Here is an 18,756-nt window from a genome sequence, read left to right as displayed (position 1 = left end):
CTGACCTGCCTGAATGCTACTGATCTGTGACACGTCGAGACAATGGCAGTGTGTGTGAGGAGTCTGGCTCTACACCCCTCAGACACCGTGTATGGCTAAGTGCTATTGAATTGTTTATTGTCACAAATCACAAACCTTTCAATGACTAGGTGCGACCAGCCCACTCATCCATCCATCCAGCTGCTCTGCCCTGAGCCGTGTATTGGTCTGCTCGGGCTCTGAGGAGCGTAACGCCGGCCTCCGGTGCTGCTGGGGATTTTAAACGCTCCACCTGCTTATCGATCTCTTCTGCCCCGCTGAGCCAGCCGTGCCTGGCCAGCAGAAAGAGGGAGAGCGAGGAGAGGGGAAGGGCAATCTGGTGGCCTCAGTCCTCTGGTACTCAGGACTGTCCTTGACACTGCCTGTGGGACGCAGGCCTGGAGGACGCCTCTTGTCCTCCCTGTAAGCTCTGCATCCAGCTAGCCAGCCCTCCCCCTAGGCCAAGCTGCACTTTGCACAGCCTTATTGATTTTTTTTGGATGGGCAGGAAAAAGTGTGGCTGGATGGTGAGAGCGAATGAGAGCGGGAGGGGGAAATTGAGGGAGCTTTCTAAAGCACTGACTTCTCCTTGACTGCACCTCGAGACGCGACAACCCTGTTAGAACAACTCAGTGGCCCCGGTGCCCCGCTGAAAACTGCTAATCACAGTCTTTCAATCAACGTTCTCCGTCCTCTCTTCTCTTTCCTCCCTCCATCCCTCTCCCCTTCCTCAATTTCTCACTCTTTCCATTTACTTACCCCTTGCTGAACCGCTCCTTCCCAGAATACCAAGGGACTGCGTCTGCATTAAAACTGGCCATTCCACATGGAAAACAGCTGACCTCATGAAAGCATATTTGAAGGTGAAAACTAAAAAGCTTTTCTCTATCGACATAATCTTAATGGAAACATAATGGCCTGGCCACAAACTAACAATTAAGGCAAAACTGCAAAATGGCCCTTGCATATCAGTGGTGGTGACGAAGAGCTCACATGGCTTTTGTGCCAACAGGGCTGCTGGGTGTAAAGCTGCCATTAAACAAGACATTTAACCCCAGGGTCCTCCAGCGGAAAAAACTTTTATTGTCGATCAGAAATCTTTAGATGTTCTGGGCCGCTCCTGTGTAAGTGTGTGACTGTGAAGCTGTGAGTATGTTTCTGATAAAGAGCATGCTCAGTCAATCTCTCCCGGATAAATAAAAAGGTTATGTAAGGCGTACATCGACAGATCTCTTAAATTGCCCTTCTCTCTTTCTCCTCTCCAGATTTTGACTCGGTAAAGGTCACAGAAACATATTTTTTTCCCATTTGAGGTGTAGATAAGTGTGAAATAGATGTTGACACCACAGACACATTGAAAAGCACTCCAACAGAGTGGCCATGTGCCAACCTGTCTGTGGCTGGCTTTGTGCATTTGTAAATACTTTTGAATGATTGATCCGGAGACCGGGTCGGTGCGGTGAGAGAGATAAAAAAATAGATGAGGTCCAGGCTTCTTTTTCTTCTCCATCTCTTCCTCTTTCACACGCATGGACACACTCTTCCTCTGACAGAACTACATGCACCCTGGGATGACTGGGAACTTTAAGTAAGTGTTCGTGTGAAAAAACTGCACACAAAGTTCAAGATACGACAGGACTTTTGAGGCTTAGTTCAAAAGGCACATCGGATGTGTGTTAGTGTACCTTATCTTGCACCTGTGACATTTAATTAAGTTGTGTGTGTGTGTGTGAATGTAATTAATGAGTGGCAGTGGTCCCCCACAGCTCTGGTAATGTGCTTGGATCAGTGTTATAAACAGGGCGTGAAAGGTCTGCCCAGCGCCAGCCCTTTAAGTGACTGGCCTCGTGTTCAGGTAGATGGATGGAAATGTTCTAATATTAATGATCACGTCCCCTGCCGACCTGTCGCGAGGTGGAATGAGCAGCGAAGCCTTCAGCCTCCAACAACAATTAACGGTCCTGTCTGCCATTTATCATCACGTACCCAACCTGTGGACTCCCACTGAACACATGCTGAACGCGTCTGTCAATACATACTCAATGTTCACGTCATTGATTGGATAAAAAGATGGAAAATGGCATAGCTTTCATCCGCAGTTATTTCTGGACATATTTCCTTTTTTTATTTCGGATCCTAAAAAGCAAAACAAATCATTGCTTCTGGATTTAATGTATGAATAAGACCCTTTCTTGTAACGATCCTGCAATATGTCTCAATATGTGAAACATGCTAAGGATTATATTCTTAATAACTGACCTAAACATCTGTTTTGTTTTATTTGCATGATGCTCTTGGATGGATGACCTTGCATTAAATGTGATTTGTGAATGTAGGCTAGACCTACATGCCAAATTGAATCTGTAAATACATCTCAGGATAACACAGATTACCCAGCAAAGAATTGATCAACATGAAAGGATCTGAAGCAATTGTTTTTAAATGTTTCTGGTGACGTCACCCCGATTGACCTTTAGCTCTCAGTCTAATTCATATTCATGAGCTGGTCCTGAGCATGAGAGTGGAGACATGAGGTTACACATTACCAACAACCCTGCACTGAGGTCAACTCCCACACATTCCAGTTAGCCATTGACTTACCCAGTTAGCCGTCACACAGTCGCAAACATCTCGTCGTTATTCTTCAAATAAATGAGTGTGGCTGTAAACACAATGTCAGAAGTACGAAGTGGTGAATTGTTGCCCTGAATGATTATTTTTATGCATTAACAAACAAGATGTGTGAAAATAGTTGAACATTTAATTTCCAACATTGTGACTAGTGCTAGGCTTCTGTTTTTAGCATGTGTATAAGGTAGACACAGCAGTACAAGTGGAAACTCTGCGTGTGTGCTTGTGTCTCTCTTGTGTGTGGTGGCACCTAGGTGCTGTGTTATCTCACCATAGTTCAAGTCAGTGGCATACTCTGAAGATGAGGTAGACCCCGAACTGTGGCGACCTTTATGAACACCTGCAGGTAGCTGAAGAGCCTTGGGTTTTTGATTAAAGGGTTTTCTTAAGTTCCTCTCAGTTCAGATCAAAGCTGAATTTGTTTGAAGACTTCCTTTCTAGCTATGCATCACACATGCAAACACAAATGTTCTGATGGTGTGGGCACTCCCTGCCCTTCTCTACGCCCCGTGTCGCTTCACACAAGCTCCCGACATTCTGCGATCCGGTGCCAAATGGACCGGGACGGAAGCGCCTTTGATGTACACGGTGTAGTCTATGTGTTTGAGTTCGACGTTTTACAGCCGACTTGTCAAAACTGTTGACTCACCATCACTTTTGCAGAAGACGACCAGTTCTGAAATGGGTGTCACACAAGTACCAATAGCTTGCCATTTCAACACGGAGCTCTATTACACAGCTATCTCTCATCACGTCATCCCGGAGCCAGACGAGTCCTGTTCCAGATCTGAGGTTTATTTGTCCGTCTGAACTTTTGGCACGTGTATCAAAAGGGAAAGTGCTGCCTTACTTTGGATGGAGGTCTTAAAGAATTGTAAATCGTAAATAGTCTGCTTTTATATCGTAGTTTTCCGATCTTTGCGATCCCTTCAAGTCCTTTAACATATACAGCACTAGTCGGCATTGACCCATTCATACTTGGGGTTGAGTATCTTCCCCAAGAACAAATCAACATGTTGAATGCGGGGATAGAAGCTCCAGCCGTTCGATGGAGGACGACCATCTACCTTCTGAACCACGGCCGCACTTATATAAGAAGATATGGTGTCCCTCTTGCCCTACACAAAAAGGAAATGTAACCATACGCCATGATGGTAATACGAATATATTCATGCTGGAAAGCACAAGAAGAGATTTCACATGAGGTGACACGTCTACTTATCAAGCCATCGTAAGGGCTTACTCTACATTGTAGCTTCCATCTAGTTTAAGACACATCAGCCAAATCCAGACAAGTCCAATGGGACACATTTGTCCTCCCTCAGCAGTCGTTTCACACACAGCACTTTCCAATGCACACTCTGGGGCAGACACAAGTTAGGCTGCAAGTGTTTTTATCCCCATAGCGGCACAGTTATCTGGCTTTTTTGAGCTATTGATGCTAAGCGCTGGACATTAATCTACTCTGCCAAGAACGCTTTGAAGTGTCCGTTGAAATGTCACAGATAGGGAAATTAATAAATATATGGTACACAGTTTGATATCTCTTATAGGCCAAGATCAAAGCAAACCCATTGAGTTCTATTCTACCTAATATGTTTTTCTGTGATAAACAGTCCGGCTGAGGGAATAATCCCATCAAGGAAGAGAGATTAAAAAAAGCATCAGATATATCACTCAGCGCAGACTGTTGGCGTGGCTACCGTGTTATTATGGGATTGGTAATCTCGTTTCCCGGGTCTGAGTGGAATCACAGACCTTTTTTTAGCGCCTCGTGGCTTTTCCTTCTTGAATCAGGTGCAGAGACAGCAAGACAGACACAGCGGCTCTCTGATACTGAGAGAGTCCATCTGCTTCAGAGGGCTCCGGTAACTTCTTGTCTCTCCTTTTTTCTGTGGAATTTCTGAGTAGCTTGATGTTTTTGACATGTGTGTGACAGCCCTGGTTGTGTGCGATTGGCGTTGAGGCATCATGCTCCCTACCCCGGCTGTGCTTTTTTTTTTTTTAGGATGGGCCTGTATGTTTGTATATCTGTTGGAGCCTCACACACATACAGTATGAAGGCACACTTGCATGCTTGTGTACACAGTAGTGGTTTGCGCAGTGTGACTAAAGCTGACTGTAAGGTTTTTACTTATGTGTGTGTGCATCTACAGTAGATGGATGCCAGGATATGGATCTGTACAGACTCACAGCGGCAAACAGATAAATACACACATACACACATACACACACACACACACACACACACACACACACACACACACACACACACACACACACACACACACACACACACACACACACACACACACACACACACACACACACACACACACACACACACACACACACACACACACACACACGTACAACACTAGCCCAGAGCCTCACCTTGATATCTTGAGCTTCTGTCATGAGTTTGAATTTGACACCAACGAATGTATGTCAGCTTGTCAATTTCTTCCAACAGCCTTTGAATGCAGTCTGGCCATGAATAGTGCATGTTGTTTTGTTTTTTAAGATTCCAACTGTCTGCAAGTCTGTTTTTGTTTGTTCCGGGGAAAAAAAACTTGGAAGGCCTGTATACTCAGGTGCGTCCTTTAAGAAAACTTTCAGCAGGTGTTGTGTTGTTTAGCCTAAGGTGAAGATTCATCCCTGAAGGTAAATTCACCAAACTTGCTTCTGATCTGATGCCCTCCCATTTCTTCCCACTGCGTTATTGGGATCTGTTTTCCTCCCTCGTGTCTTTTAATGCACATACTTTTCACCACTTGCCCTCTTTTTGATCCAGCCCCCTTCAGAGTCGGGAGGACACACATCTTTTTTATACCTGGACTTTAATATATTAACGGGACATTTTATATCACTCTAAAAGTCAGGACATGTTTTGGCAGCCGGTTCCCATATTGCCTGCAGTGTGCCACATGAGGTCTTTGGCATTATTAGGGCAGTGGAAATACGAGACGCCTGTTGTAAATGTCTCGGAAATATACACAGGGTCGGTTCTCCTTCAACCGCATAGTGGTTGACGCGCAGGCCATTCATGCAAAACTTTTAAAGATGTAAAAAGACAGTGGCATGTCGGTGACATTTCTGCTTCCCCTGCTGTGGAGACTCCATGCAGAGACTGTGTGCACCTGTGGGGAATGCATATGAGGTTCTGAAACCACAGACGCAACGCCTCCACCTACACATACCATCGCAGGGAGGGAAAATAGTTGTGAAATGTATTTGGGCATTAGTTTTTATGCCGGTTGCCATTGGATTTACAGGTCGGAATGGAATGCATCCCAGTGAAAAGCACTTTGATCCCCCCACCAGGTTGACATGTTTATGGAGGCAGCGCTGTATGGCACAGGGCATCTTTTATAAGGTTGTGAGGAACCCCATGGCAGCCTTCACAAAATCATAAAAACGTGAGACGTCAATAAAAAGGACCACGCACCATAGATGTCTTGGCTCAATCTGAGGGCAACGTCTGTTAAGATTAATTTAATAATTGTATTCCCAAATAGTTTGTTTGATTTTATGTGAGTCCTGCAGTTTGTTATTGTTAGCCCCTAAACTTCGGAGTGTAATATAACTCACACTTTTTGTTTCTATATATAAAGTGAGGCAGGGTGGGATGGGATGTATGGAAATGTTTTCACGTCAGCAAATACTATGTTCCCGCAAGGAAAGGGCAGTCTTGTACTCAAAGATAATGTTTCCAGTACTTTAAAGCCAGACTGGGAGTGGCGGTATAACCAGACTCTGCCTTACTGTATGCAGGCCATACATGCCAATTAGACTTGCCTCTCAAGCACTGCATACTTTTGTAGAAACGATCATCCCAGGAAGTACATTTAGTGCCTAATCAAAGCATTTGGGCGATGTATTACTCATATTTAGTTCCATGAATTCAGTCGTATACATTTTGAACACAACGCCTATATTCTCCAAAAGTCAAACACTAAAGTGAAGTTCAAAAAAAGTAGCTACATGCAGAAGTTTCTTGCTGCTACTTATCAGCCTATTTACTGTGTTGTCTTCTACAGAGGCGGAGGCTTCTGCAGGAGTTGGGAAACCAGAAGATTCCCTTTCTCAGACCTCCCGATCGGGGCTATCAGCGACTGGTGAGGCTGCCACAAATAAGAACGATTCAGATTTTCTTTTGTATGTTTCTGCACGTCATGATCCTGATGAGAAACGTCTTGTGTTTCCAAGTGGGACTCCAGTTACTCAGGCCTGGTTCTGAGGAGATCCTGCTCGGTGCCCGCTGAGCTCCATGTCCGGGTGCAGGCCGCTCTGCTCACCCTGAGGAGGAAGGGCTGCCTCCTGAGGGATTTGGTTCGCATCCGAGAGCGAGATGTATTCACCGCCGTTTCACGGACTCTTCTTGGTGAACCGGGCCACACCTACCGCTATCTGGACACACGGCTGTTTGCCATCCCTTGGCACAGCGAGGACCCTGAGGTTAAAGGACGAAACTGTTGCGACTCTGACTTGAGTGCGGCTTGCAAGGCATTGTGGGAGCTTAACACCTTCTTCAGTTCCGATGTGTCTCAGCGGAAGGAAGGGGACAGGCTAACACCGTGTTTGAAGGAGGAGGCCAAACTGAGCGATGAAGGGGACACGGGGTCGAAGAACAGTGAAGACTCCAAGAACAGTGAAGGAGGCGACTCGGAGTCCAAGCAGAGTGAGGAGGGGGAAACTGAGTCCAAGCACAGTGAGGAGTGGGACATTGAGTCGAAACACAGTGAAGAAGGCTGTTCTGGGTCCAAACAAGACGGGGAATGGGAAACTAAGTCAAAACCCAGCAGTGAGGAAGGAGAGTCCTCAGAGGATAAACCAAGTGGAGTCTCGGCTTCAGAGCACAATGAAGGGAAATGTCCCAGCGTGGCCCCTAAGGCCCTCAGTGGCACACAGAATAAAGGTGTGGGACTCACGGCGCAGGGGAAACCTGTGGCCAAACTGAAGCACATCTCCTCCGATCACCACGTTGAGGACCGGGAGGAAGCAGCCAGCAGGCAGGGCTGTTCGCAGCCGAGTCCTCCGCCTGTATGCACCGGTCCGGTTAAGTTCAATGTCACGTTGCTTAACTACATGGACCCAGCAGCTATGAGCCAGCTCAAAGAAGAGCCTTACTATGGCATGGGGAAGATGGCAGTAGGCTGGCACCACGACGAGAACCTCATCAGTCACTCTCCAGTGGCTGTTTACAGCTATAACTGTCACAACGACAAAGGTAAGTGTCAAATCTAAAGTAGGTTACTGGTCGTTATTTTGCTAATTGGATACCAATTGTCGAGATAGGTGGATTTTAAATCAAAAGTTTATCATGCCTTTTGCATGTTGTTCAGAAATTAAGATATCTTTTTCTCTTCCACTTCAAAATCCCATCAACTTATCTCAGTTGCTTTATTGTAGATCAGATACAGCTAACCTTGTGTATTATGGCCCTACAGCGGCGCGGCAGCAGCTGTAGACATGGCCTCTGGTGAGGCAAGCATCAGATCCATCTATGTGATAGTGTCAGGGCATTATCAAATGTCATCACTGGCTTGCTGCCGACAGCCTTATCGCCGACCGTGCGTTGGGAGATCACAGACATTTGGATCTGAGCTCTTAACATGAGCTCAATGCCACAGTCTAACCAACAGGCCTTATCACAGACGCCGCATCTCATCTAAATCATTTCCCCAAGAAATGATCGATGTGCAATTATCTGATATGGAATAATGAGCCCTGCTTTGATAAGTGTTCCTCGACTGTACTGTATGGATGATACGATGTCTCCTAATTAAGGAATGTGCACTCTTTCAAGAGCTGATAGCGCTCGCTGATCCAAGTGATAGAGAATCTCAATGAGAGGAACTTTAGCTTTCTAGAGCAAATGCAAAGCCACCATGGAATCAAGATTACTTCCCAATTTGTCTGTCTTGTTTTACATTCCAGACTTAAATACAAAGCAAAACAAATCCTTATTTTTATTGTAAAAACAATATTTTATACCGTACTTTTCGGACTATAAGCCGCGACTTTTCCCCCCCATTGTTTTTGTACAGCTAACGGCCACTAGGGAACCTCCTCAATCTATGGATTTTACAGGTACAATTAACCACCTTTAACACTATGGGCTCTATGACCGGCCCGCGCCCGCCACCTTTAAGCGGCGGGAAAAGAGTGAGACAGGTCGCGCGCCAAAGTAAAAGTGGAACCGAGAGACAGAACGAGAGCAAGACAGACGGACAATGTAGCTGCTGCGCCTTATATGCAGGCGCGCTTTATAGTCCGACAAGTACGGTACTTAATTGATAAAGCTCCTTTTTGGGAATGACATTTTTACAACACTAAATCATTCCTTGCCCCCTCCAAAGGCTGAAGGAGGGTGATAAAGATGCAGCTGTAGTTCAAGTGTTGCTAAGAATGGGAGCTCTACACAGTGTGTGTCGAGAAACGGTTCTTCTGCCATCGATAACAGGTGAAATGCCAACCGCTCTGACATCCCACCCCACTGTACAGCTGGGCTTTCTTCATTGGTTTGTTAACCAGAAACACCTGCTACAGCGGTCTGTTTCAATGATTTGTTCTAGACCATTTCAACTCTGACCCTGTGAACACGGGCTTCAAACACCATGGCGTAACACCTTGCAGTGCTTAGCAGCTCCAGACTTGAAAGAAACGTGTGTGTAGAGCGCTGTGGTGCTGTATAGTGGCTGACGCAGAGGACTCCCAGAACTAGCTAATGAAATGATTACCTTGGGACATGTTTACAATAACTCGCCGTATCTTCCATTGTTCCGGAGACAAAGGTCCACATATGACACCTGCTTTCATTGGTAGACTGCTTGCTCCTCGAGCAGCCTCACCTTGTTTTTATGCTTCAGCTAGAGATTTGTTCAGTGTTTTTCCCAGCTGCGCTGATCCAAAGGAATCTGCCACGACTGAGCGTTTTCCGGCACGGAGGATGATATTCCCCCATTCCTGAGGCCTCGGGGAGTACGGTCATTAGCTGGCTCTCAGAGCACAATGGCTGGAAATTAAGTTACTATTTATCCGTGCTGAGCAAAGGAAAAGGCAGCTGTGGGGCAGAGAGGCCCGGAAAGACTTTAGTATTGATTTTGCTGAAGGGTGTTGGCCAGCCAAGCCAAATCTCGTTTTCTTAGTTTGCCGTGTAAGAATGGAAGGAGAGGGGAGGTGGTTACAGTGAATGGGTTCAGAAACTGGAATATCATAGGACTCCTGCTGTCCAATAACACACTCTCACACACTCACTAAACAACATCAAGGGCTTTTATCAAACTATTTCCTCTTGCACGGCATAATGACGGCATAACGATCCTGTGCTAACAGCCAATCTGACCACAGCAACACATATCATCTGTGCTCTGCTGTTAAGTGATTCTTACTTGCTGGAGACAAAGGCTTACATCTCACATCCTTTGTTTGGGAGCTATTGATTTAATCATTGCACTCCTTACTTTTTATTTAATTTTCCAGGGCATTATCATAGTGTTTTAGAACTGCATTACCTGGCCAGCACTTGTATTCGAGATGTAAAGTGTTTTAAACTAATATTGTGTTAAATAGCCTTCATTATATAGTGATATATATATATCAGATTCTTTACTACTAAAAGTACTAATACCACACAAAAATACTCAATTTCAAGTAAAGGTACTGCATCAACAATGGTACTTAAGTGAACGTATTCAAGTATCAGAAAAATGTACTTAAAGTATTAGGAGTTAAAGTACTCATTGCAGAAAAAACATATCATTTTAAAATATTTTAAAAGCAGCACTTCTTCACATTCTTGAAGCTGGAACTGTGAAATATTTTTAAATAAAAACCCTCTTAGCAAAATTGCTGCTGCATGTTCTGTTAAATATAATTTTGGATGGTTTAATCAATACCAAATAATCACATTTTATAATTATTTCCTAAGTATTGTGTGTCAAAATCTGTATTTGAAGAAGTAACCAGTAAATAAATCAAACAAATAAGTGTAGTCATATCAAATAAAAATACTCTGGTCAAATCTAAGTACATAACTTGAGTACATGAGCTTTGCTACCTTCCACCCCTGGATAAATGCTACCCCTAGAAAATGTGAGGACTTCACTTTTCCGCTTAAGTCACGCTGGGTGAAACTGTCAACCCAAAGGCCTGAAACGTGAATATAAATGTGAAATGCAAATGTTACAGTGAGTCTGGCTGTGTGTGACTGACAGGTGAGAGCAGTGAGGGAGGCAGCGAGGAGCGGCCATGCTGGAGCATCGGGCTGAAGGTAGCCTGGGACATCCACACACCTGGCCTGACGCTGCCGCTGGAGTCTGGAGACTGCTACTACATGAGAGGTACTGAATCTCCTACACACACACAAACACACACACACACACGGACACACGGACACACACACATGTACACACATCGCTCTCACAACTATGTCCGACTTTGGAGGAAGGAACACTTTTATTACCCTGTGTTTTAGTGTTTCTTGTCGCAGATGACCCATGTGAGCAGGATACTCTTCACTCACACACTCTTCTGGAGAAGTGGAGCTGTGTGTGTGTGGCAGGGGGGAGTAACTTGGCCCGAACACAGAGCTTTAAGGTTCCATGAAATTGTGTGCATTAGAGAGGTTAGAGAAACCAAATGTTATGTTTTGAAGTCCTGTGACCCACTACCGACTATGTCTCTATGGAAACGCCAGCCAGCGGGCCACAGGGGTGTAAATCACAGCTTAATGCTCTGGGTGGCAGCGGACACCTCCACCCTCCTCTCTCCGGGCCCTCCTGAGCTTTCTCATATTCTCCGAGTGTGAGGACGTGTGTGGATGTAGAAGAAATTAGGGCCTCTGGTTCAAATGAACACTATAATGTTTTAAAGGCACTCTGATTTCATTAGGATATAAGGATAGACATGCAGTACACTCTTGAGTCAATGTTACGGTATCAGCTGGATACATTACTGTTTTAAAAAATAAAACAATCCGTGATTTATTTCTGTAATTTGCCATTTAAAATCGAATTAATTAAATATGTTAGCTGATAGTGATCCGCCTGAATGCCATATCGGTCTATGGTTTCTATTTAAAAAATGACAGGACTGTAAGTTGTCTGAATGTTTGATAATATTTGTATTTGACCTCGTGATTAAAGAGATTTTCTTGTGATTAAAGGATTACTGTTTTGATCCTACCAACAGTAAATACTTATATCAATCTAGTTCACAATCACACATGCTTTTAGTGTTTTTGTATGAAGACGCTGAAACCCTTCCCGTGTACTTTAAAGTCATAAATACATTGCTAAGATTTACTGCTGCGTTCCGCTCAGAACAAAGTTAGCAGTCAAGGGTATGAGACTGACTTGACCTACTGTACAGGCATATATCAATTTTGGAGGAGATACGCCGTATTTTAAGCTTTCTTTTTTGTATTTCTTTGATGTTTTTGTTAGGTTTTATTTTAACTTGTGTAGCCCGAGATCCCACGCGGCCCATTCTACGACATCAAAACAGAAAACCAAACTACAAAATGTGCATTTACTCAAGAAGTGAGTTTGGTTACCGAGAAGAGATTTTCTAAACAATATTTAGCCTCTATTTCACTCAACATCACAACGATTTATTTTCCTATGGATTTGCCTTCACTGTTTTCCTAGGTAGGACGTCACATGGGAACTTATGGAACAAAAACCTTGACACATGAAAAAGAGGACTGATTTAATTTTTTTATTCCAGTATGATACATCATACATCAACTCATGTAGGCAGACAAAGGCTGTGATATAAGTCATTGTTTCTAGATTAATTGCTCCAACATCTTCTGCTGTTTTTATAGCATCATGGTAATATGTTAAATCCAAACATGTTTTTGTTTAACAATCTATTTTGACCTCCATCCGTAAGCACAAAGCTTACATCTAATCACAATCTAAAACATCTTTCTCACTGAATATTAAATTACTTATCCACCGTATCTCCGTTATGTCGAAGTGATCTTTTTACAAGTAAGGAATAGGAAGGTTTTAATGAATTCCTGAAGTCGACTGTTTGAAGCTGCTGCGTTTTCATCTGAGAGCAGCGATGTCTGTACCTAATATTCAGCCTGACAGGGCTTGAAGCCGACCTCCTTTAGCTGCATAAGATTTACAATAGAACAGTCAGTTTCAGGCCAGCCATGATAATAGAGTGATGGGCTGTTGTGCAGACCACTCTAATGGGACTTGACTGTCGCGGATCAGTGGGGATTTATGCTCCACTTGGTGAGTACGCCCTTGAGAGGCCAACTGCTGCACCACGATAGCAGCTCACACAGTCCTTGGCTGTCTGTCGCTTTGTCGGTCCACCTGAATTAAATACTTGGCACAACACACGCACGCACCTATAAACTCACATGCACAAAAACACACACTCTGCTTATTGTAGAAAGCACATGCCCTCCCTATCCTGTTTCCACATCACTGACGGCCACCACTGAACCATGTGTTCAAATATATTGTACCAGCGTTTGAGTGACATACACCGTACGATAGATAGTTCCGCGGTATTAAAAGAAAATACAACGTTGTATAACCACAGACACCATAATGTCTTTTCAGCACCATTTGTCGCCGGCTGGCCCGTTTGAGCGGCTAATGTCTGAGCTGCTGGAGGCAAATTGAATCACCATCATTTCCACCCAAATGGAATTTCAGCGGTTACAAAAGAACAATGCAAGTCTTGACACCGGGCCTGTTCAATAATCAGATTTCCTGCTCCCAATGCACAGGGGGACTGGAGAGAAAGAGTTGACCCAATATATTTAAAAGCCTGCTTCCTGGAAAAGGAGGACAAGTGGCAGCAGGCGCAGGGGTTGAAAGAAAGATAAATATTTATTACTGTTATCGAGTTTGCCTCTACTCCCTCCTGATCCCCACTGACGCATCAGACGCGCCAAGAAAAGAGCAGATTGATGGAGATAATTTGTTATTGGATATAAACAGTTTTAAAGACGCAGAGTAATTCTGCCCAGAGACCTAATCCCTCACAATCTCATCAGGGTGAAGAAAACACCGGCAAGTTGTTTTGTTTGTCACCATCTTTTTTCCCCTCCTACCAAACAATAATATCTTCCTCCCAAAGCATGTGGCTGTTTGACTTTCAAATCACAGGCATTAGCCAGTGTACTCTTGCTCAAGGCGGGTGTAAATATGCACATGTGCTGTGACTGACAGCTCTGTCATGGCTAAATTAATTATTGGTACGAGGCAAATAATGGCAGAGCTGCGAAACATCTATTCACACAAAGAAACACATGGAGGGATACACAGGAAACAGCAGTAAGGCCTCTTTGTAAAGCTTCTGTGATATTGGACAAATGTTTGTTGGTGTGCCTCTTCCATCTTGACAGATTGAGTGCGATCTGGTTTTGTTTGGTAATTAAAATTATAGTACAATGCCGCTCATTCTATTTGATTGGGAGCTGGACCGAGCGCAGTCTGTCTGAGCGAACACGGTGATTTAGTTGTCATGTTTCTCCACGCCTTGCTTTTCATCTGTTTTTCTTTTGTAATCAGTTCTTTCGCCTTTTGATGAGCTGCTTTATTGCTTTATTATAATTAATTAAAAACACAAGATCACAACATGACAACTTATTTCATTCCGCAGTGCCTTTGTGCTCGACACTGTTTTATTAAAGAGTCTGATGGATGAATATTCTCTTCTTTCCCAGGCTGTTCTCTCGTTTGATATTGATGAGTGTTGTGGGTATTGTAAGCATGTTCTGATAGATTTGATCTTTTCCTTTGTTCCTCAGATGACCTGAACAGCACCCATCAGCACTGTGTGCTCGCCGGAGAGAGCGCACGCTTCAGCTCCACACACAGAGTGGCCGAGGTGAGCAGCCAACATTCCGAAAATGGGAATAAAAAACGTTTCTAATTGTAGTAGTAATGCTGTATAGTATGCCATGTATGTTTCAGTCAGGACTCCTGCTAGTACTTACACGCTATATTAGAGAAAGTCTGTATATCATGACAACTTTAAACACTGTCTGATAAATATTGAACAAATCAAATGGAAGGTTTCTGTGTAATAGGCAAATTAACAGTGTATACATGGTCATCGACCAATCGAAGGGTTGGTGGTTCGACCCCTGTCCACATCTTGAAGTGCCCTTGGGCAGGATCGAGAACCCCACTTTGCTCCTGAAGGCATGGCTAAAGGTGTTTCTGATTTCCATAGAAGTCTTTGTGAGTTACTGTTGATAAAAACAGTAGGTCAATTAAGTTTAATGAAAACATGGTTGGAAATAAAGTCTGCCTAAATCATCCACTGACACCAATAACTGAAAATCAATTGCATATGCAGTACATAGCTTATGACAAAATGAAAAGAATATGTATTTCTTAAAACAAAATAAACGTGGAATACAATGGATTAATGGATAGTTAGTCTGTTGATTGACGGACCTTAATATGTGTGTAACTATGGGTCCCTGCCAGTGCTCCAGTGGGACCCTGACCTACATCCAGTCTCGGTGTGAAGAGGCGCTGTCCAACCTGCGCACTGACCTGGAGACCGGCTCCCACAGCCTGCTGGCCCTGCTGCCCACCACGCTGAAGCACTGTGAGGAGATCCACAATGAGGTGGGCACATGGTTATATCTTCGGTCTAGTGAGCAGCATCCCATGTTGGGTTGCACAGACGACGTGATAGACCTACCCCTAACCCTACAAACTAAACGCCATTTCAACAAATACCCTCAGCATTACTGTGTGGCCAAACATGATCAATGGAATGTCTTTGCGGATACAGGCAGTATACTACATACACCTGGTCTACATTTCCTCTACAGCATGGGACTAACAGAGCGATGTGTTTGTCCTCTGATAGCGGGTTAAAGCTCTGTAAACATCACACTCTGAGCTTGCCAGCTTTCTACCTTGTTACCTTGTTGTTTCTGCTCAGGGAAATGCCTCCAATATGAAATCCAGGTTGTTCTCATTTGTCTTGGCCTGTGATGGATTGTTCGGCAATAGCCTCTCCATATGTTATCTAAAGATGGAGTCATGCCCCGCTCCCCTCGCTAACCCCTTTCCACACACAAGGAGTGATGCTGGCTTGGGGTATTGAGGGACAGAGCGAGGTCAAAGAAGAGGGACACGAGGGGGCCGCCTGCAGAGCCACGAGCCCCCTGTGCTAGCTTGCCGCGGGCCAACAGTTAATATAGCACTTCACCTCTCCCCCTTTACACCCCTGGCCCCAAAGCACACATCCTCGCCGACGCTAGCACCCAAGACCCTCAGCGGGACGCCATGACAGATGAGTCTGACGTAAGGTTGTTTAAAGGTTGTCGACAATATTAATTATTCAGCTCTGCCAAACAATGGGGCTGTCTTTGTTAGGAGGAGCTCTGCGCTAGGTGAACTAGCAACACCTGCTAGTTTGCCGCATAGCGCCACAGGATTAGCAAGCATAAGCCCCCACCAGGAGGCACATCAGGGTTATTTAGGAAAACGGTATGCTATTTATAAAATCAGGTGTGTATGTGTGCATGTTTAAGGAAGGAGGGGGGGCTCTCGCGGGCTACACCCTACCCTCACTCACAATGATAGATGTGGCCATTTGTTTGGAGTTGCCCACGAGAGCAGAACACCCACTTATATGATGTATTGTTGGTGGAGTTATTTATGATGGCGGCCCACTTTGGCGCTTGGCGGGTGCATATTGCGCAGGTCGTGTTTGACACGGATGACCGGGGAGAGAACAAGCCTGAGACGTGCTGGCAGTCTGACCCGAGCAGTGCCCTATGGGCCTTTTCTTAAAAAGTGCTAAACAGCAAGCTAGCACGGGTTGACATGCCACGGATATATTGTGCAATGTGGTGCAACGAGGAAGGGAGGGGGGGATTGGAGGTTGACACTTGTCAGAAGACGTGGGTGGGTCTGACGATGATGAAGCGGAGCGTCTGCCATCTGAGAATGAGTGTTCAGGGATGGGGCGGGATGTCGAGTTGAAGTAAGGGTTGATGGGAGACAGAAATGAAGAAAAGCGAAGTTCCCACCTGTTTGTTAAGCTCGGTCCCTCTCGCTGTCTCGTTTTAATCTTTCCTCCTGTCTTAGGTGGCGGAGGGGGTAGTCGAACATAGCATCGCCACACGGCCCCCGTGTGCATGTTTGGCTTTGAAATGCTAATCCCAGATGCAAACGTCTTGTCTCATTTAAAGCCACTGTGTCACTTCCCAGGTGGGTGTGTGACAGAGTGCCCTCAGGGACCCCCGCTAATGATGCTAGTCCCCCCACAGTAAATATTGGAGGGAGGGACAAGGTGTTCCCACATGTTCTGGCAGAAAGTAAAGTGTGTGGAAGCAGGTGTGTGTGACCTTCCAGTGTCCTGCTTTGAGGGCAGAAATGTCTCCACAGGCTCTCGGTGTTCGCTTGGCTTTCGAACACCTCTCCTTCGGGCCTTACGCTGGCAATATCATTGTAATCTTTCAAATCACTTCTCAAAACACATTTCTGCCAGCAGATCTGTGTGTCGTTTGAAATTGTTTGTCCTTTTGTGTTTACCAGTTGTATCACCCTTTAAAACTGTTTTCATTTATGTGAGACATTTATACTTTTGATTTGAAGAGTTCCTTTGTTGTTTTGAATCTCTGGGTAGCTCAAAACATGTGTTTCTCTTTCTGAGCTCAACACATGTTGTTGCGTTTTTTAAGTTTGTGATTGTTATGTAATGACACGAGTCACATTGAGATGTAGGTGTTTTTCTCCAGTGGCAGCAAAGACAGGAAGACCACTTTTAGCCATTTTTACGACCAAAGACGTCCAAAAAACGCTACTATTTCATGGACAAAGAAAGAAATGGAAATGTACAGCAATATGTGCATGTACAGCGTAACCTAGCTTGTGTGTGATGAGTGTTAAATGCGTGTCTGCTTGCTCACAGCGGCCTCGTGGCACCGGGCCTCCCGGCTGATGTGTGAGGAGGCCGGGAAAGGTAAACAGAGGACGGCAGAGTGGGATCGATCCCACTCTCACCAGCTCCCACCTCTGGGCCATGGCCCGGAAATTGATTGGACCTGCTCAGGGAATACCATGAAGGTGTAAAAAATAAAGAAAAAGCATGCCTCATTAAATGGGAAAACAGGGGGCTACTTGGCTCGAACTCCACAGCCTCCACGGTGGGCGGCCAGTCGACTAATGTGGGGCTAATGTGTAGTTAGTGCGTCCATCACCTGGAGAGATGACAGCGACTGCCGCAGGGGAGCCACTAGCTCCCCTCGCGCTCCCCCATGTCGTCTCAGAGAAAACTAGCCCTAACAACCACTCTCTCTTTCGCACAAGTTTCCATCTGTCCGCCTGGAAAGGTGGCATTTAGTCCGAGTTCCCCTCTTGGTAACTCTCAGCTGGGCGGCTGGACTCCAAATGCCACATAGCCGGCGCTCCTCGGTCGCTTCAGATGGCCGGCTTTGTGGCGGCAACTGGCCCGCGCAGTGGGGGCCGGGCAGCCATGTCGGCTCAAAGTGGAGACAGGCAGACAATCAGAGATGGAAGGAGAGACTGACATAGAGGGAAGGATGTCCGATATCGGCGCTTGGCGGCTTTGTTGTGTGTTAGTGATCGAAGGGGAGTGGATTTGGGGAGTGTTGAGGGGAACATAAAGGATGACATTTCTTTGAAGGGTAGGGTTGTATGGAGTGACTGAGAGGCTGCTGAGCAGTGCCACTGGCTGTGTGTCCTCGCTGACATGCCCCAGTCCTTGCATGTCATCCCCGCTGTGATCAGAGCCTTGTGGAAGCAAATGGCAGGATGATTCCATGCACAGCTTCTGTCCAACCTTACTCAAGTTGTTTGTGCACACAATTCTTGCCCTTTGTTTGAACTTTCTACAGGGGCAAGATCGTAGGGGACTTGCTTCGTAACACAGAGCTATGACAACGTGCGTTCATTTCAGCAAGAAAGGATGTCGGGAGAGTTGTAGCGTTTTAAAATGTATTCACCACGACGCTTTCGCAAAGTTCTGAAGCTTTCTGACCGTTTGAGAAGCAATTCTGACGGAGTAAACTCTTACAATGTGGACGATAGACCTGCTACCATAGCAACTGCTCAAATACGTAATAACATTGTCTTT

The 18,756-nt window shown here is 45.2% G+C and overlaps 1 protein-coding gene across 2 annotated transcripts in view; it reads left to right on the top strand.

The window, feature by feature from the left end:
* The window catches only part of fto (FTO alpha-ketoglutarate dependent dioxygenase), a 138,034-nt gene that overhangs the window by 25,857 nt on the left and 93,421 nt on the right, over positions 1-18,756 (top strand). For both annotated transcript variants that reach the window (XM_071202535.1, XM_034077661.2), the window contains exons 2-6: positions 6,690-6,767; positions 6,859-7,879; positions 10,869-10,994; positions 14,438-14,517; positions 15,126-15,269. In XM_071202535.1, coding sequence (XP_071058636.1) covers positions 6,690-6,767; positions 6,859-7,879; positions 10,869-10,994; positions 14,438-14,517; positions 15,126-15,269 — 1,449 coding nt within the window. The remainder of the gene's footprint in view (positions 1-6,689; positions 6,768-6,858; positions 7,880-10,868; positions 10,995-14,437; positions 14,518-15,125; positions 15,270-18,756) is intronic.

The sequence above is a fragment of the Pseudochaenichthys georgianus genome, chromosome 3 (assembly GCF_902827115.2).
Source record: "Pseudochaenichthys georgianus chromosome 3, fPseGeo1.2, whole genome shotgun sequence".
NCBI classification, from domain to species: domain Eukaryota; kingdom Metazoa; phylum Chordata; class Actinopteri; order Perciformes; family Channichthyidae; genus Pseudochaenichthys; species Pseudochaenichthys georgianus.
The sequence above is the reverse complement of the archived record's forward strand: the minus strand, read 5'-3'. Positions and strand labels throughout refer to the sequence as shown.